General features: G+C 46.0%; 1 protein-coding gene across 1 annotated transcript in view; it reads left to right on the top strand.

The window, feature by feature from the left end:
- LOC137418561 (NBAS subunit of NRZ tethering complex) overlaps window positions 1-21,342 on the top strand; it is a gene marked incomplete at its 5' end in the record, with an annotated part of 165,726 nt that overhangs the window by 102,659 nt on the left and 41,725 nt on the right. Inside the window, 5 exon segments of the mRNA XM_078783373.1 lie at window positions 4,792-4,894; window positions 10,327-10,403; window positions 13,047-13,181; window positions 15,427-15,656; window positions 15,908-16,018. Of these exon segments, the coding sequence (XP_078639499.1) occupies window positions 4,792-4,894; window positions 10,327-10,403; window positions 13,047-13,181; window positions 15,427-15,656; window positions 15,908-16,018 (656 nt within the window).

The following is a 21,342-nucleotide window of genomic DNA, read 5'->3' as shown; positions in this document are numbered from 1 at the left end:
ATTTTGGTTATCCATTTGGAGGTATCGTCTGAGCACTCGACTCGTGATGCTGGGATCCAAAGTTGATCAGTCTATTGCTTTCAAATATCCTTGCAATTCAGATGCAAGTACAATGCTGTCTTATTATGTCCTTATACTTCTACTAGATATAATATATTTTCAAACTTAGTTTGTTCGTTTGAGACTTTTGCTTTTGTACTGACATAGAATATAGAATACTAGCTTGGCTCAGCTCGCTACGCTCGCCTTACCACGCCTCACCACGCGTCGTTACTGAGGAGCGGCTTATTTTAGCTGAGGATAATGACTGTACCTGAGTTGTTGTGTTGTGTTGTACCTCACCACCAAGTAATTCAAAACACCTCACAGCCACGAAACACGTAATTATAAACACCTCACAGCCAGGAAATTAAAAACACCTCACAGCCAGGAAATTAAAAACGCCTCACAGCCACGAAATTAAAAACACCTCACAGCCAGGAAATTAAAAACGCCTCACAGCCACAAAATTAAAAACACCTCACAGCCACGAAATTAAAAACTTCTCACAGCCACGAAATTAAAAACACCTCACAGCCACGAAATTAAAAACACCTCACAGCCACGAAATTAAAAACACCTCACAGCCACGAAATTAAAAACACCTCACAGCCACAAAATTAAAAACACCTCACAGCCACGAAATTAAAAACACCTCACAGCCACGAAATTAAAAACACCTCACAGCCACAAAATTAAAAACACCTCACAGCCACGAAATTAAAAACACCTCACAGCCACGAAATTAAAAACACCTCACAGCCACGAAATTAAAAACGCCTCACAGCCACGAAATTAAAAACACCTCACAGCCACAAAATTAAAAACGCCTCACAGCCACGAAATTAAAAACACCTCACAGCCACGAAATTAAAAACGCCTCACAGCCACGAAATTAAAAACACCTCACAGCCACGAAATTAAAAACGCCTCACAGCCACGAAATTAAAAACACCTCACAGCCACGAAACACGTAATTATAAACACCTCACAGCCAGGAAATTAAAAACACCTCACAGCCACGAAATTAAAAACACCTCACAGCCACGAAATTAAAAACACCTCACAGCCACAAAATTAAAAACGCCTCACAGCCACGAAACACGTAATTATAAACACCTCACAGCCAGGAAATTAAAAACACCTCACAGCCACGAAATTAAAAACACCACAGCCACTAAATTAAAAACACCTCACAGCCACAAAATTAAAAACACCTCACAGCCACGAAATTAAAAACACCTCACAGCCACGAAATTAAAAACACCTCACAGCCACGAAATTAAAAACACCTCACAGCCACGAAATTAAAAACACCTCACAGCCACGAAATTAAAAACACCTCACAGCCACGAAATTAAAAACACCTCACAGCCACGAAATTAAAAACGCCTCACAGCCACTAAATTAAAAACGCCTCACAGCCACGAAATTAAAAACGCCTCACAGCCACGAAATTAAAAACGCCTCACAGCCACGAAATTAAAAACACCTCACAGCCACGAAATTAAAAACACCTCACAGCCACGAAATTAAAAACACCTCACAGCCACGAAATTAAAAACACCTCACAGCCACGAAATTAAAAACGCCTCACAGCCACGAAATTAAAAACACCTCACAGCCACGAAACACGAAATTAAAGACACCTCACAGCCACGAAACACGTAATTAAAAACACCTCACAGCCACGAAACACAAAATTAAAAACACCTCACAGCCACGAAACACAAAATAAAAAACATCTCACAGCCACGAAACACAAAATTAGAAACACCTCACAGCCACGAAACACAAAATTAAAAACACCTCACAGCCACGAAACACAAAATTAAAAACACCTCACAGCCACGAAACACAAAATTAAAAACACCTCACAGCCACGAAACACAAAATTAGAAACACCTCACAGCCACGAAACACAAAATAAAAAACATCTCACAGCCACGAAACACAAAATTAGAAACACCTCACAGCCACGAAACACAAAATTAAAAACACCTCACAGCCACAAAACACGAAATTAAAAACACCTCACAGCCACGAAACACAAAATTAAAAACACCTCACAGCCACAAAACACAAAATTAAAAACACCTCACAGCCACGAAACACAAAATTAAAAACACCTCACAGCCACGAAACACAAAATTAAAAACACCTCACAGCCACAAAACACAAAATTAAAAACACCTCACAGCCACGAAACACAAAATTAAAAACACCTCACAGCCACGAAACACGAAATTAAAAACACCTCAGAGCCACGAAATTAAAAACACCTCACAGCCACGAAACACGAAATTAAAAACACCTCAGCCACGAAATTAAAAACACCTCACCACCACGTAATTCAAAACACCTCACCACCAAGTAATTCAAAACACCTCACCACCACATAATAAAAACACCTCACCACCACGTAAATATAAATACCTCACCACCACGTGATTTAAAAACACCTCACCACCACATAATTCAAAATACCTCACCACCACGTGATTCAAAACCACCACCACGTTGTTAAAAACACTTCACAACCACGGAAACAAAAGTTTGAGGGAGTCGTTAAGTGACAACACAGACACTGCCCAGATGTGTAGATATATAGACAAATGACTGCACCTGAGTTGCTGTTTTGACATGGTTTACACCAATCATAATTCAAACAATCATAATGCACAAATGTATTTGTAATATACGTGATATCACATTTTATGAACAATTGAAGTTGGAAAAAAAAAATTCTTCCCCAAAAAATTCCAAAAAAAAAAAAACAAATTGGAAATTTTTTCCACAAACAATACCCTTAGGACATACCGACGAGAGAGATAGTCACGTGAAAAAGTAAGTACACCCCATGTAAAGTTTTGACTTTTTCAACATATGTCAACATACAGCTATTTGATCTTCATTTCAACAATATTGATAGATAAAGGTGACATAATACAACAAATATCATGAAACGTTTACATTTTGGAGTCCATTGTATAATTTAAATAAACATAAATGCAAATTTCCCATGTGGAAAAAGTAAGTACCCCCTTGGCTCTTATAGGTGGTATTGCCCCCTTTGGCAGAAACTACCTCAAGTAGGCATTTCTTGTAACTGTCTACCAGTCTCTGACATCGACTGGGAGAAATTTTTGCCCACTCCTCCATGCAGAATTCTTTCAGCTTTCAGCTGTGCGATGTTTGAGGGATTTCTTGCATGCACAGCTCGTTTCAAATCCCCCCACAACATCTCGATGGGACTTAGATCCGGGCTTTGACTTGGCCATTCCAGAACCCTCCATTTCTTTCTTTTCAGCCATTCCTTGGTGGATTAACTGGTATGTTTAGGGTCATTGTCATGTTGCAAGGTCCACCTTCGGTTGAGCTTCAACTTTCCGACAGATGGCCTCACATTATCCTCAAGCACCCTCTGGTACCATGAATAATTCATAGTGGATTATATGATGGTGAGCTGCCGAGGCCCTGATGCAGCAAAGCTGCCCCGAACCATAATATTTCCACCACCATGCTTTACAGTTGGTATCAGGTTCTTGTGGTCAAATGCTGTCTTTGATTTTTGCCAAACATGTCTTCTGGTACTGTGGCCAAATAGCTCTACCTCATCTCATCTCACCTATCGCATCAATAGACTCATCTGTCCAGAGCACATTGTTCCAGAAGTGCTGGTCTTTGCCTAGGTGTTCATTGGCAAACTTTAGTCTTGCCCTGATGGTCTTTCTGGACAGCAAAGGTTTCCTCCTGGCACGCCTTCCATGTAGATCAAATTTGTGCAGCCTCTTTCTAATGGTAGACTCGTGCACTTTGACATCAACAGTGGCAAGAGCTACCTGTAGGTCCCGTAATGACATTCTGGGGTTCTTAGAGACTTCTTTCAGCATCTAGCGGTCTTCTCTCGGGCTGAACCTGCTGGGGCGGCCTGGCCTGAACAAGTTGGCAGTTGTTTGGAATCTTCCCCACTTGTAGATGATCTTCCGGACAGTCGAATGATTGATTTCAAATTGTTTGGAGATCTTTTTAAATCCCTTCCCAGACTCGTAGGCATCTATAACCTTCTTTCTGAAGGCCTCAGAGAGCTCTTTTGATCTAGGCATGGTGACGCCGCACACTTCAACAACAATGAGCAAACCAAACTAAATGCCTGAGGTTCCTCCAAGGTTCCTCCATAAGACAGGTTCCTCCAAGATCCTCTCTAACGATGTTCTAATCATTTGCACCTGAGCTGGTGCACCTGATTCTAATTTTAGGTATTTGAAGTAGTGATATATGTCGGGGTGTACTTACTTTTTCCACATGCGAAATTTGCATTTATGTTTATTTAAATTATACAATAGACTACAAAATGTAAATGTTTCATGATTTTTGTTATATTATATCACCTTTATCTCTCAATATTGTTGAAATGAAGATCAAACAGCTGTATGTTGAAATATGTTGAAAAAGTCAAAACTTTACATGGGGTGTACTTACTTTTTCACGTGACTGTATGTGCATACCAGAAGTTTGGTACGATTTCACAAAAGTTTGAGGGAGTAGTTCAGTGACAACACAAGACAAGATAAGACACACTGCACAGATATATATATATATATATATATATATATATATACACATATATATATATATATATATCATAGAACACAAGGTTTTCTTGGAATAAAGTAGGTTTTATTTTCCAAATGTGTTTGGCGAGTTTTACATCTGTTTCTTTGTGTATGAAAGTATAGCTTCTTGTGGCAGGGTCACCAGCTTGAAACTGAGGCCAGCCTGGCAGAAGAGCTGCTGCATGCTACCAAACTTGCTGAGACAAGTTATGGTCAAGAACCTTGTTCTGCAACAGAAGGTTTGATGGCTCACCCTCTGTGTGCGGATCTTTCCTTTTTGGCTCGGGTTGTCTTTGAAGCTTCATATATATATATTGTTACAGACGTGGCTTAGATGTTATTTACCGAGCGGTTTTGGTATGACCACGTCTGCACAAGTTACCCGATTATACCCGAACGTTGACTAATCGCGCTGCGCTAGGTCAATAAAGGAAAAGGACACCCGGCTGGGATTAAAATGACACGACACCCAGGGTTCAGTTCTCAAGCCCTCCGGAGGAGGTTATATTGTGACGGAAGGTTAGATTACAACTACAAGAGGTACAGCATAGAAAGACAAGCACTTAGACACACTCTTATATTATTCCCAACAGACGACAGATAAACGGGACAAAAGGCTGACTCACACGGGGATTGATGGCAAGGAAAGGCAGAATCGATGGCTCCAGGTGCACCTGGGCTCGAGGCAGAATCGACTCGGTCCGGTCCAGAGATGCGGGAAGGTCACAGCGCTCGGAGATGGTGACTTGTCTGCTCAGGCTGGGGGCGCATCTGACGTCACGTCCGCTACGTGGCCGCGTATATCCGGCGGGGAGTGACACGCCCTCGGCTCGTTAGCTCCGCCTCGTGGAATCGGCACGTTGCTTCTCATTGGGTGCGTGCGGGGGGGTTACCGGCTCCGCCCTTGACGAGGAGCTGACAAGGAGCCCCTTCGTGGTAACCCCGTGGAGCGCATGGTCCGGAGCGTCGTTGTTGTTGTAATTGTTGTTGTAGTTGTAATTGTAGTTGTAGTTGTAGTTGTTGTTGTTGTTGTTTGGGGAAGAAGATGGAAGGAGGTATGGGAAAGGTCCTAAACTCACTACTGGTGCCATATAATCACATTCTGGTGCAACGAAGAGTCATAATTAATGGAAACGAGTCCTTAACTGACATAGACTAAGAATAACTAGCAAGATGTCCGAAAGTTGTCTACGTGTGATGCGGTGGACCTGGGCACGACATTTAATGGGGGAAAAAGGGGAAGGTCGGCTCTACTGATTGTTGTTTACAGACAATGGGACTAGGGAATGGGGGATTGGGGATAGTTGGGGAGTATTGGGGAAATAGGGGAATATTTACAAGCGGATATGGAGGCCAAATTCCATATTCGCAACATTGCACCCTTCTCTACCCTCGGGGCGTCCCGACCCGATAAATTTTTACCTACTTTAGTGTGGCACGCAATGTAGTTCCCTCTACTATTAACTCTACCCTGAGTGCGACAGTTTTACAGATATTCACAAATGAGTAAATATGTCCCCCTGCGACGTTGCACCCTTCTCCTCACAGAAACACACCCACAGGATAACCGAATCCGGAAAGAATCCTCAAACTAAACATACAGCCGGTAGGGGGCATTATTTACAAGACTACGCTGATATTTACACTACGATCCAGGACCTGTTTTTGGAGGAACACATGCAGATGTTATGCATAGAGAGAGCACGCATGCCAGCATCGATACACCAACCCACGAGTGCTCTGTGGCCTACGGCCTTTAATAACGTGCAGAGCACCCTTTCCCAGCACGAAAAGCACCACCCTATCATGTACAGTCAGCACCATCCGGTGTACCAATAAAGTGTTTATAAATCATGGTGTGGTGTCGCAGCCGGCCGATGTTCTGCCGCTGGTCTTGCCTTCATGTGGTGCACTTGGCCTTCTTATTTCTTTAAAAAATCAAGAAAGGCGCCAACCGCGTCCATTTCTGTGTCGTGGCCTTCAGTGGTGTCAACTAAAAGTGGTTCACCTGCATGGCATAGGTGCCACCTTGACCCATAGGTCCATCCACGGGTGGTGCTTGGCCGCAAAAGAACTGCGGTCCATTGTGGGTGGCCACAAACATTGCGGTCCATATGGTGTATCGATCCAAGCAGCAAGCAGCGAAAGTGCAGGCCCACAACTGCGAAGCCACACCTCTCTCTCCTCTCTCTCTACCCCAAAGCCAGATCCTCGGAGGTGGGAGACAAAAGAAGCAGACAAGTGAGTTAGGTGGTAAGGGCGCAAGAGTGCACGCAATACAAGGTGATGCACACTGGGGGCACATGGGAACCAGGTGAGACAGGTACGTTCCTACCGTACGCCCCCCCCCCCCCCCCCACCAGGTAACCTACATGGCCCCTCCCTTACCCCTTACTGTATCCACAAAACACAACACTACCCATAAACATCTACTTTACAAATCAACAACCATCCCTACTGTCTTCCCCGTTCCTCCCATATACCACATTCGTCTTCTCTCCCTCCTAACCAATCAAATTTGCCATTTTCAACTCAACATCAAAATTTGCCATCTCCAACTCAACATCATAATTTGCCATCACCAATTCATCATCAGTCCCTCCTAGGGAGGGAGAGATGGAATCACCCCAATGTCTCATCCACGTCGTGATGCGTCTCACAAATCCTCACAGCAATTCTCATTTCTGCAACAAAACAAAGAAAACACAGGTGTGGAGTCCTCATCATCACCACAGGTAAGTGGCTGCGTATGGTGCGACAGGTTCATCAATCCTAACTATTTCCTAAATGACTTTAACAACTTTACACTACCCGGGGTCTTTCTCCGGCCAAACCATTGGCCCTCTTACACTATGGGTTCTAAAAAACCAATTCCCATTGGCCAACCTGTGGTGCTTTTCAATTTGGGGTCTCACTCCCCCAATTCATCTCCCGGTGCCCTCGCACAATTTCTGGGCTGTGGCGTGTACCTCTCCCAGTGGGTCTACCCACCTGCACACCTCCACCACTGCAGTTGCCTCCGAGCTTACCTGCTCCTCACCCTAACCTAACTACCTGGGGAAGGCCCTCTGGCACTCTCCCCACTCGGTGCCCTCTCTGGCACTGGGCTACCCGGGTCCATCCTCCGGATCCTCGGGCCCCATCCACAACTCTACCGGCTCCCAGAGCCCACCTGCGGCCTCACCTGGCCGACATCCTCACAGTGGTGGAGTGCCCAACCAACTACACACACTAACAGGCTACACGCCCAGCCATTTCCACAACACTAATGCACCCATCCACAACACCATTCTGCAACCGCACCACAGATGCCAATATCCAACCACAATTTACCTGTACCCTCTACCTAACACTTACACTACCCGCCCCGGGTACTCGTGAAAAGGGTCCACTCTTCCCCCATCCACACCTTCGCACCATGCACACCACTCCGTACCACTTACTCCAACTCTCTCCACACACCTGTACTTGCACACCTGTGCTCTCACACCTGGTGCCACCTGCACCCTTCTCTCCCCAAGCGCATTCGCGCTGATCTACAACACTCACTACTCACACACTGCTCCACACACCTGTCCAGTTGCACACCTGTGCAATCACACCTGTTCGATCACACCTGTTCAATCCTCACACACACGGCATCATCTCAGCTAACTACTCCCTTCTGAAACTTGCGCTTCCCAGTCGCCCCTTTAAACTATTGCGCTCCCTCGTCATTATCATCCATACTAAACTACCTGCGTCCCCACTACAGGTATCAGTCACTAACTAACCTTAACGTTACCTAATGTCAATCTCTTCTAGATCCCTACAATATAACCTAACCCACCCGGGCTAGTTTTCACTGCCATACACCCCATAAGCTATCGCTCCTTTGCCCCCACCATGGGAAGGGTGGCAGGGATGCCACCCTTACCCACCGGGCCTATCGCTCACTACCAATTTTTGCACATCAAATTTCAACAAATTAAAAATTTGCCAATCATCTGCCAATCACTGTACCATTACCAATCATCACTCTGCCAATCCTTTGCCAATCATCAAATTTCGTTTTTCTCTAATTTTGGGGCCAAAACACTAACCTCATCACCCAGTCGACTCACTAATACCTCTCGGTGCGCCAATCCCTGTCCAAAGCCCGGCTTCGTAAAGCCAAGCCATGAATGCGGGTTGTTCTGTGCCAGCGGCTGGATACGTCCGGCACTCGGTACAGGGACGGGGGCTTACCCGGGCCGAGATCCCACGCACCCCCTCGGCGTGGAGCCATCCAATGTCCCGATCTCGACCTGCCGGCACGTCTCCACAAAACGTGGTCGCCATGACGACCCTTCCTATCCAGCTGCCCGCTCCACCTAGTGGAGCCTGGACGCGGCCGTTCAAAGCGAGGCCCAGCACGCACCGAGGGCCCGATTCGGCTATAAGTCGTTCTAAACTCTACCCCGTCTAACGTCGATGCTTCACCTGGACGCTTACACCCCGCAGCCCGTTCCTTGCTCACACATCCAGCCGTTTCCATGCCCCTCGTACCTTTCCTTACACACCTCGGTACACCCATTCCACTCACAGCCTTGGTCACACACCTGACCACCGAACACTTTGGCACACATTCGTTGCTCGCACACCTCACCAATACACCTCTTCGAGCCCCCTCCTCGGTCACCTCCTCTGTGACAATCACAGGTGTGCCCTCATTCGCACACCCAACCATGTGCCTCACCACCAACTCAAATGTGCCTTCCCACACACGCTCTACCATTCCAGGTGTGCATCCTTCCATCCCAGGTGTACATCCTCGCTCACCTGTCACAACCAGCTCACTCTCCTTGTCACTCTCAATACTCTCACCACCATTCTTGACAGCGCACTCACCCTTACCCTTGACAGCGCACTCTTTCCTCATGCACCTGTCCGTCACACACCTTTCTCTCGCACACTCCCCCGTTACACCCTCTGTAACACTCACCACAGGTGGACACTCTTCCTTACTTCTGACAGCGCACTCTTTCCTCATGCACCTGTCCGTCACACACCTTTCTCGCGCACACCTTTCTCGCGCACACTCTCCCGTCACACCCTCTGTAACACTTACCACACTCGCTGCAATACTTATGTCAATGTGATATTTCAGTTTTTTATTTTTGATAAATTTGCAAAACTTTCTAAAATCCTGTTTTCTCTTTGTCAATATTGGGTATTGAGTGTAGATTGATGATGGAAAAAATGAATTTAAACGATTTCAGCCTAAGGCTGCAACATAACAAAATGTGAAAAAAGTGAAGGGGTCTGAATACCTTCTGAATGCACTGTATAGAGAACGTGCTGGCAATTTCTGATGTTCGCCTGAAGGTGGCACAGGAATGTGGAATTTATTGGTTTATCATTTGCCTATTTGCCGTTTTTTTATGCAAGTCATTCATGAACCGGCTGTCTATGCCTGAAGTCCAAAAAAATTTATACTTACATTATTTGCTAACTGGTATCCCCACCCAGGTTATACTTTCCTCCAACTAAAGTATCAAACAAGCCCGGCTACGCCGCTGTTAGACTATCGGTCTTATTTAATTAGTTCAAGTACTGATGTGATGGTGGGATGCTTCTTCTACAAACCAATATGAATTTTGTGTTTTCAGGTTATTTTGTCTGTGTGATACAAATTTGGCTTTTCCTACAGTTTTGCTGCAGTTGGCTGAAGAATCTTTTCCCAAAGATGTGGCTGTGGGTTTGGCATACCTCCTTGCCACTTCTGAGGTTTGATACCATGCTCTCATACACGACCACTTTGCTTGTACAGCCAGCCTCCTTCGGCATGGTTTTTTGTATGCAGAGTCGAGGCTCATGGAAGAGCGAGAACACAGAACTGATCAGGAAACGACATAACAAAATGAATACCAGAAAGAGAATGGGGAAATGCCAAAACAGCAGCGCCCGAGGAGATGAAATGAATGGTGAAGGACAGCAAGGGATGCCCAGTTAAGGATGAGGAGAAGGAGAGAATGCAGGGGCTGGATAATATGGATACAGAAGCATAATTGGAGGTTGGGGGGAGGCGGAGGGAGGGTTGTTAATGAAGGTAGAAAAGATAATGATTTTGAATGGGGGATGATTTGAGATTGTGGTGAAAAGCTGTCTTAAAGACATGGAGGGAAGAATGAGATAGAAGAAAATATGGCAGTCGATACCTTATCGACCAATGATACCAGCAGGGGCCACATATGCTGATTCAGAAATGCCGCATTAATCATCCAATGCTCTGTGCTATGCCCACCAAAACCTGCCTGTCTCCTTCCCATGCCACACTAAGCTCGGCCGTCTCATTTCCATTCGCTGCTAATCCTGCCTGTCTCCATGCCGTACAATGATAATTCTCCCCATCTCCATGTTCTGTGGCACTAACCTGGCTGCCCAACTCCATGTCATACAGCGATAAATGTCTCCGTGCACTGTGGCACTAACCCTGCCCATCTCTATGCTTCACAGCACCATTCCTGCTTAGCTGTGATGCTCATCCTGCCTGCATCCATGTCATGTCTCACAAATCTTATCTGTTTAAATGTGAGGCTCTGCCAAAACTTCCCATCTCAACACAACACTGCCAATCCTACCCATCTCCTACCACATAAATCCTGTCCATTCCCTGCCGTGCCACACAATTCCTGCATGTCTCTTGCCCTGCTGCACCATCCCTGCCTGTCTCCTGCCCTGTTGCACAATTCTTGCATGTCTCCTGCCCTGCTGCACCATTCCTGCATGTCTCCTGCCCTGCTGCACCATCCCTGCCTGTCTCCTGCCATGTTGCACCATTCCTGCATGTCTCCTGCCCTGTTGCACCATTCCTGCAAGTATCTTGCCCTGCTGCACCATCCCTGCTTGTCTCCTGCCCTGTTGAACCATCCCTGCTTGTCTCCTGCCCTGCTGCACCATCCCTGCCTGTCTCCTGCCCTGTTGCACCATTCCTGCATGTATCTTGCCCTGCTGCAACATCCCTGCTTGTTTCCTGCCCTGTTGCACCATCCCTGCCTGTCTCCTGCCATGTTGCACCATTCCTGCATGTCTCCTGCCCTGTTGCACCATTCCTGCAAGTATCTTGCCCTGCTGCACCATCCCTGCTTGTCTCCTGCCCTGTAGAACCATCCCTGCTTGTCTCCTGCCCTGCTGCACCATCCCTGCCTGTCTCCTGCCCTGTTGCACCATTCCTGCATGTATCTTGCCCTGCTGCAACATCCCTGCTTGTTTCCTGCCCTGTTGCACCATCCCTGCATGTCTCATGTCCTGTTGCACCATTCCTGCATGTATCTTGCCCTGCTGCACCATCCCTACCTGTCTCCTGCCGTGTTGCACCATTCCTGCATGTCTCTTGCCCTGCTGCACCATCCCTGCCTGTCTCCTGCCCTGTTGCACCATTCTTGCCTGTCTCCTACCATGCTGCACAATTCCTGCATGTCTCCTTCCCTGTGGCACTATTCCTGCTTGTCTCCGACCATGCTGCACAATTCCTGCATGTATCTTGCCCTGCTGCACCATCCCTGCCTGTCTCCTGCCCTGTTGCACCATTCTTGCCTGTCTCCTGCCCTGTTGCACCATTATTGCCTGTCTCCTGCCGTGCCGCACCATTCCTGCATGTCTCTTGCCCTGCTGCACCATCCCTGCCTGTCTCCTGCCCTGTTGCACAATTCCTGCATGTCTCCTTCCCTGTGGCACTATTCCTGCTTGTCTCCGACCATGCTGCACAATTCCTGCATGTATCTTGCCCTGCTGCACCATCCCTGCCTGTCTCCTGCCCTGTTGCACCATTCTTGCCTGTCTCCTGCCCTGTTGCACCATTATTGCCTGTCTCCTGCCGTGCCGCACCATTCCTGCATGTCTCTTGCCCTGCTGCACCATCCCTGCCTGTCTCCTGCCCTGTTGCACCATTCTTGCCTGTCTCCTGCCCTGTTGCACCATTCTTGCCTGTCTCCTGCCCTGTTGCACCATTATTGCCTGTCTCCTGCCCTGTTGCACCATTATTGCCTGTCTCCTGCCGTGCCGCACCATTCCTGCTTGTCTCTTGCCGTGCCGCACCATCCCTGCCTGTCTCCTGCTGTGCCGCACCATTCCTGCATGTCTCTTGCCCTGCTGCACCATCCCTGCCTGTCTCCTGCCCTGTTGCACTTCCTGCTTGTCTCCTGCCGTTCTGAACTATTCCTGCCCATCTCATGCTATGTCACACAAATCCTGTCAGTCACCTGCAGTGTTGCACAAATCCTGCCTGTCCCCCCACACAAGTTGCCGCCATGTCGCGCTAGTTTCCCGCCGTGTAGCGTGGTCTGCCGCACCGGGGCAAATTAGTTAATATGCTGTAAACAAGTATCTTGTGTTCATGTGTAATGATCTGCTTGCCTTATTTGTTTGCAGCCTGCAGCTGTTGATGTATGGTGGGGAAAGCAGGGGCCGAGTGAGCCATACTTGCAGCTGGCCATTTACTATTACTGCCTCCAGCTGTACGCTAACCTCGTCTCTCCACTGTCTGTTCCTCAAGCACTCTATGAGGCATGATGCCCACACATATTATCACATCCTGATTACTCGTTCTAATTACAAGACGGTCCTAAATGCTATTGTAGGAGGGGGTGTGGTGATTTTGAACCGATTTTGAACATTGATTTTGAACCTGGTACGCTGAAGCATATGGTACGACATTAGCTGAAATGCAGTTTGTGTTTCCTGTAAGGCAAACCCAACCGATGGGAACCTAAACCCTCTCTTCATCACCTACAACCAGTATGTATCCTTCCTTTAACGAACCAATGCCCAACATCAAGCCCATCTATGGTCAAATCTATAAAGTCCCCCCCTCCAAAATTCGTGTGGTAGCTGTTCCTGTCTGTCTCTGGTAAACATGCCCCTTCTGTATTTTTATTCCTGAAGGAAGACGTCATGTCATTCCAACGAAATATCTTTGTGTCTTAGCCTTCCTAACTCCAGGACAATACACTTGTTGTCAAAGTACATTTTAAACTTTGAAAAAGACAACACGGTGAAGTCACTAACAAGAAAACATGTAATTTTCTTTTTATAACCACCTTCAAAATACACATCTCAGCCAAACATCTGAATTTTCACACAAGTCCCACACTTCCGAACTGGGGAAGAAACAGCGCCCCATGACCTTCACCCCGTCAGATCAGCGAGGGAGGATCCCACCTACAGCAACGCACCCACCAGGACGTCCAGCACACCCCAATGAGCCTGAACAAAACGATTCAAAAATGGCATCACACCACCTCAAAATTATGGCCGAGTTGGGGGAGCCATTAGGGGCACTGACTGCAGAAAATGTTATAGCAAAGTTGCGTCAGTCCATCCTCCTCCTCCCTCCCCCGAGAAAGCCATGTACAACAGGAGGTCCAATTTGGTCTATGTATCAAGTTTGGTGGCAATTGGCCCAGTAGTTTGGGCGTGATTAGTGTTTCACACACACAAACACACAGAAAAAAAGACTTTTATTAACTCAACTGGACTATGTCCAGCTGAGTTTTTGTCGACACCCAGTGTCCGTCGTCTGTCTGTCTGTCTGTCTGTCGTCTGTAAACAATTCGACGTCTACGCTCTAAAAGTCACAAATATTGATGAAATTTGATGAAACTTGTTATGCAGCTTCTTAAAGACATAAACTAGTTTGGGATTGCATTTGGGCGTTGCACGCCCAAAAATGGGCGTGGCAGGGCGGCCATATTGAAAAATAAATTTTTGTCATATATTTTCAGCACATATAAACTATATAGTTTGTGGTTCTATTATGCATATTCTAACCATATTGATATAGACCAGTTGAGTTCAGGTTCCCTGGAACCTCTCTAGTTTATAAGATACATGCAATGCTCATGGAGTAAAATGAAATTTGATTAAAACTGGTGTACTGTACATTAAAATTAAAATATGACTCCCAAACAGCAGTCGGTACCTCTCCAGGTTGCATTCTTCCAGGAACCTACAGCTGGTCTGCCTCCCTAAATATACACTGGATGCTCACCTTCCATCTTCCAGCCCAACCCACATCACCTCCGTCTTCTCCATGCTCATTTCAGCCCATGTTCCTCAAATTCCTCTTTTCACTCCCCCCAGTACTTCCTACATCTCCTACCCACCACTACAGCCAAATCATCCGCATACAATATCCTACCCAGAATACCTTTCATGCTTACCTTCCTGCTTACCAGCTCCATCACCATGATAAACGGGATCGGGCTGAGAGAGCTTCCCTGCCTCAAACCAATGTTCACACTGAAGTCCTCAGACATCCCAGGCCAACCAAAACAATTCCATTTGTTCCCTGGTACATTTCTTACACCAACATAACTTCTGCTTCAAGGATAAAAAAAAATACAAGACTATAAAGGAGTTTTATTGAAGAGGAAAAAAATAACATGATAACTAAGTTTTTAGGAGCACTAAGAAGCATAAATAGCAGAAAGTTTGGAAAGAATGACCTGTGATCATCGATTGTTCAAAAGGACACAGTCGCCCTGAAACAGAAGCATCACCGGGGTTGTCTGGGGGATCAAGATTCCTGACCTTCTAAACGCAGAACAATATCGTTTGTTGAAAAAATATTTTTTTAAACCTGCTGATGAAACTATGGTGAAAGCTGCAGCAAATTTGCAAGTAATGCAGCAACTCAAATTTTATGATAAATATCGGCAGTATATTGGCCAGTGACTGTTCACTTACTTGTGCAACTGAGCCTTAAAGCACTCATAATCGTTGTTCCATCATTGTTGGCATGTCTTTTCAGGCTCACCCCACAGAAGTGGTTCAAGAGGTCTTGTCGGCCATCACGTTTCCCTTGGAAGATATGGCCTGCCCTGATGTTCAGCTCCTGGTGGAACGACTACGGTGGGCATGTGAGCGATTCGCCGACTTCTTGCAGGCACAATCACTGCTCAACCTCGGCTGCGGTGTGGATGTGGAGCGGTTCACCCAAGATGCTGACTACAAGCGAGAGACGATTCTGGGGCTGGCTGAGTATGTTTTCACTCTACATCTGTGCTTATGTCTCAAGTTTTGATTACAATTTATTTTTGTTTTTTTGCTTTGTCTTATTATGACCCTATCAGAGGATTTGATAAATTTGTGAGGGGGTTGGGGGGGGGAGGAGGAGGTTCAGTGCCAAAATGATATTTTGAGCAACAATTCATTTTGAAAATGTGGCATTTTTGCAATGGTATTGTGGATTATTTCACACTTGTGGTCATGTGACTGGGCATGTTGTGCAGGAGCCTGGAGGAAAAGCCACTACAGTTGGCTCTGACCTTGGCACGACGTTATGATGTCCCATCCTGGGAGGTGTTCTTGTCCCATACAGAGTTTCTTCTGGCTGACAATGGGTGTGATATGTTGCCCTTCCTTGCTACCATTTTTGTTGCATGTTAATAACGATAATAATGCCAAAATATTTATTATTGTAGAGATAAAATAGCACCAGTCAGTTGGCATAAGGGTAATTATTGGTGGTAGCAGAGAGAGATTGTTTTATGACGTTTGACTGATCATGTAAACATAATCTTCTCTTTTAATTTTCAGTTTATCTCTAAATTTCCAGTTTTTTAATTTCTACATTTTCCAATGAATGTTTGTGGTTTGGCCATTGCATCCTAATCCACTTTTGTAAAGCAAACTTTAGTGAGCTCTGTCTATGTATACTGCATATGTATTTTTTTTTTTTTGTAAAGCCTCATGTTTTTGAGCGAGCTGGGTGAGGCCTTGGCACAAAGGCGCAGCTGGAAAGCACATAGCCCCATTAGGGGAAACGACACATACTGTTTGGCCAGTGCACTGCAGATCATGCATGGCAGCAAAGTCAACTGCGGAGCCTTGGAGAGAGGGTGATATACTTTTTCACACAAGATGGCATGCCCAGAGCTGCGGGCAGCCAATGATAGGGACAAGCCGTGCATGAAGGTGGTCTCAAAGTATCCGAGAGCCCTGGCCATGCGGAGCGTGTCGGTTTTTGTATTTTTTGAGTTAAGTTAAGGTTTGGAGTTGGAGACGTCGTGTGGCAGTTGGAGTTTGAGTTGGGAACCAGTAAGAGTTCTTGTTGAGCTTTGGGCGTGGCAGCATATATGTGTATCTGCTTCATTGCCGGGACCAGTGGATGACCTTGGAGACGTGACGCCATCTTGCAGCCATCCCTCACCTCCACCACATAACTCCTGCCATCCTACTCATCCTGAACCTGTACCCCAATCATGCCAGCTTCGTGCCAGCCGCAAGTCCTTGCCTGCCCCATTTTTCATTCGAATCCATTACTTATTAGCGACGCCATTAGTGGGTTATGCTTTGGTGTTGTATTTCCTTTCATTGTACATAAGTAGTGTATGAGCTTCTTGACTCGTAGCGAATCGATCACATTGTAGTAGTTGAATTTTGTAGTAGCAAATCAATCACATTACCAATCAAATCTAATTGATGGCTTATTGTCAAGTGTGCCTCATCATTATCATCCAGGTGTGACACTCTCCAAATCTCTCCACAAGCTCTGGTATCTGAAACACAATCAACAAGTACAGAAAAACATAATCTGTAATTGACAAAACCAGCACTGGAAAACTTAAAAAGGTGTCTACCAAAGATGAGCAATACTTGAAGATAATATCCATAAGGAATAGAAAGAAGACAAACGTATTGTCAACAGAACTGGCAGAAGGCTCAGGTGTCGTCCATCCATCAACTATACAAAGGTCACTTTTTAAATAAAGAGTTAAAGGATGTGTTGCTGTAAGAATGTGCATCCTCCGTTGCCAAATGGGCATCCTCCGTCATACAAAGTCCTTCCTTGGCACACCTGAACTATCCACCTACAAGGCTTTTATCTGCAGCTTGATGGAGTACTGCTCTCCCCTCTGGGCTGGCTCTCCTACCTCAGACCTTGCGCAGCTTGACATCATCGTAACCAAGGCCTTCAATATCATTTGAATCTGCCGTGCTAAAGCTGAGCCTATGGGGCTATCACTTTCCCATCACAAACAGGTCGGTGGTCTCTCTGTCTTCTATCGCATCCTATCTGGTCATGCGGCCTCTGCTCTTTCCATGCCAACGCCACCCCAAGGTTTCTGCACGCCACCCCAAGGTTTCTGCAGGGTGCACACTGTCCACCCTCAACTCTCTTCTGGTGAAGCTACTTTAATCCAGGATTACTGTTCATCTCCACTCATTTGTTCGTCTTTTTCCCCACCTGTGGAACCAACTTCCACATCCTCTTCAATCTTATTCTTCATTGCACGTCTTAAGACGGTTGTTCGTCACCATCTCAGATCATCCCCAATCCAAAACCATGATATTTTCTACCCTTGTAAACCTACTCTTCACCCTCAGCCAATCCCACACAAAGCCCTCCTCCTTCCAAATTGCTAGTTTTGTCTTCCTGAGAGGTTCCTTTTGTGTCCATCTTGACCACCCCATGCATCCTTCCCTGACCCCTGCCCCCCCCCCATTCCTCCCCACACTCCTCCCCACACTCATTGTCCAAGTCTACCTCTGTCTTGTCCTTCGGCTTTGCTGTTGGTGCCCTCCCCTCCCCTCCCCTCCCCTCTCTCTCTCTCTCTCTCTCTCTCTCTCTGCTGCTCCTTTTGGCCTGTTACGTCCTGATTAGTTCAGTGTACTAGCTCTTCCACGAGCCTTGACTATTTATACAACAAAACACTGTTAAGAAAGGGGAACAAAATTAAAAGGTTAAAATGTGGAGAAGAACACAGAAATTGGATTTTGGAACATTGGTCAGCTTTGGACAGACGAGCCAAAGTTTCACTTATTTTGATCTAATCAAAGATAGTATGTGATTGAATGAAAAACTGAAACTTATAAAGAGCCTTATTTGAAGCCAACAATTAAGCATGGAGGAGGTTTAGTCAAGTTTGAGAGTCAATATCCTCAAGTGGTTTTGGAAAATTGCTGAAATTGATGACATATTGACTGCAACAAGATAAAAACAAATTTTAATTCAACATGCTATATCCCCAGTGGTCCTAAATACTTACTGGTCCAAACTTCATCTTACAGCAAAATAATGATCCGAAACACTCAGCTGGAATAATTAAAACATGTTTGCAAAATAAAGAGGAAGCTGGAGTCCTTCAGTGCATGGAATGCCCCCCCTTAAAGCCTATATCTCAATATCATTGAAGTTGTATGGACCTATTTGGACAAAGAAAAAGTAAACAAGAAGACGTCATGCGGAGCACGATACTTGCAAAATCCGCCCCTCCTCCCCCAAGAAAAAAAATTCCATTGATACAGCAAATTGTCCATTTCATCAAGATTAAAATTGACAATCTTGATCAAAGCTCGGGTCAATAGGAAGAAAAAGTGACGATTTTTCAGATGAAAAATGATGATTTTGGAAGGTTGACCTTGAGTTGACCTTTGACCTTTTGACCTCAAAAATAGTTAGTTTTCCTATTTAGTGACTCAATGTGCAAATGCTGTTCAATTTTCAAGTCAATCAGATGAAAATTGAGGATTTTTGAAACTTGGCCTATGTTGACCTCAAGAATACTTGGTGGTTGAATTCAGTGACCAGATATGCAAGTCCTCTTCAAATTTCAAGTCAATCGGATGAAAATTGAGGATTTTAGACATTTGGCAAAGTTGGTGACCTTTGGCCGATGTTGACCTTTTGACCTTTTGACCCCAAAAACAATAGGCTTCTCAATTGGGACGACCTATACAACTTAGTGAAGTTCCGTGGCAATCGGTTTAGAATTGTGACCTGTAGGCCAGTGACAAACAAACAGACAAACAGATGAAAAATCGGTCAGAGACCGAGGACTTGCTGGAATGTACTTTTTTATCGGCCATTTTGAACAAATATGGCGGCGAACCACGTGATCGATGACGTCATCATTATTTGCTTTGTAAACTAATTTATTCCTTGATGATGCTCAAGAAATTTCATATTGATCGGATGAAGTTTTGTACTTGTCGAATTATGACGTCATAATTAACATATTGTCGCACAACTCCAGTTAACATCAGAGTCGTGGATGGCCTAAACGGTCTTATTCGGAGGCAACTACCCAAACACGGATTCGGCTATATGCCGCGTGGGAGGAAAGAGGAGAATGGAAGCTGCGCAAGCGCTTAACTGCGACACGCCGACCCTGTAGGGGCAATCAACTCAAGCAGGCACAGGTTTAACAGGGGATGCAAAATAATACAAGGGTTTATTGAATATGGAAGCAAGGACAGGAAAATGTGATGATAAACCTAAGTCCTAATTTGGGATCCCACACACACAGATATCAAATACAAGACGAGGGAATATGAATACGAAAGAAAATAATTGTCTCGTCATGTAAAGTGTAACCGCGGAGCTCGGGCTTATCTGATCTTTGTCGTCCTGTTCTTGGCTGCCGTCCAACACGGCTCCGTTCGGCCCCGATGTACCCACGAGGCCTCGCTCCAAGCTCCAAAGCACCAATCGCACACCATGAGGTCCCTCGCTCCAAAATCCAAAGCACCGAGCACCGACCCCAGCACCACGAAAACGAGCACTGCGTGTCCAACACAGGCCAGCGGCTCGACACGAGGTCGATCTCCACACAAAGCACAAAAAGACAGGAACGGAGAGAACGCAGGTGCGACTGCACGCTAAGAGCCAAGCAAAAGGACGTCCAAGCGAAATAAAGGAACGTGTCAGAAGCAGCGAACTCAACTCGGGCTAGGCAGACGAAGAAAACCGAGCGCCGCTAGAGACTGCCAGGGCCAGGAATCTGCCAGGAATCTCACTTGGCCAACTCACTCACTCACTCACGTCCTTCCAACTCGCTTCTCAAAACCCAACTCATGCTGCGCAACTCACTCACTCGAACCAAAGTCCTCGTCTCTACGAACTCAACTCTTTCCACAAAAAGTCCAACTCACTCCAATGGCGTTCGGCACTCGCTAATATCACCTTCTTCGTGGCGTCAGCCTTGGCGCGCTGCCAACCAATCAGTCTCCTCCACTGACTCGCCGGCTCGCCCAGGTGCATGCCCACTGCGTCACTCCCACTCCCGCTCCCTGCTCCTGGTGTCATAGCGCGTGCTATTCGAGGTGGATAGGCCTGTTGGAGGTGTAAATGGTGGCGGCCATGCGGCGGTGTCCTGGCCTGGTTTCTTCCTAAGTCATGTCAGGGAAGGGCGTTACTTAGTGTTGCGCTAAGGATCCGTCGGAATGTCTATGTTGGTCTGCAGTGCCAAAAGGGACAAAGGTTTGCTAACCAGGTGAGGACACACAGGGGCGCTACTCTTTAATCCCTACACTACTTATCACTCGAACCTCCTGGTAGGTTCACAAGTATACTCCTTACCCGACAAAACGCCTACACATGAACTTATTACAGGTAGTTTTCCTTACCACGACACCTCGAAGCATGTTACCTACTCAGCTCTATCTGCTCTACATATCACTACCCCATCGACATAACAATATTTTATTCCCCATGGAGAGTTCTTTACAATGAGCCATGTCTCAATGTTTTCTATTCCGCACTTTCCGAGATATAGAGGTGCAAAGTTTTTCCGTTTTTCCAAGATGGCGACCGAACCACGTGACCGATGACGTCATCATTTTTTTTTTTCTCCACCAGTTCATGCCATGCAGTCATGTCGCTCAAGAAATTGCATCTTGATTGGATGAAGTTTTGTACTTGTCGAATTATCGAATTATGACG

This window comes from Myxine glutinosa, chromosome 8 (genome assembly GCF_964187855.1).
Source record: "Myxine glutinosa chromosome 8, kmMyxGlut1.1, whole genome shotgun sequence".
Taxonomy (NCBI): domain Eukaryota; kingdom Metazoa; phylum Chordata; class Myxini; order Myxiniformes; family Myxinidae; genus Myxine; species Myxine glutinosa.
Note: the sequence above shows the minus strand (reverse complement) of the source record. Positions and strands in the feature narration are given on the sequence as shown.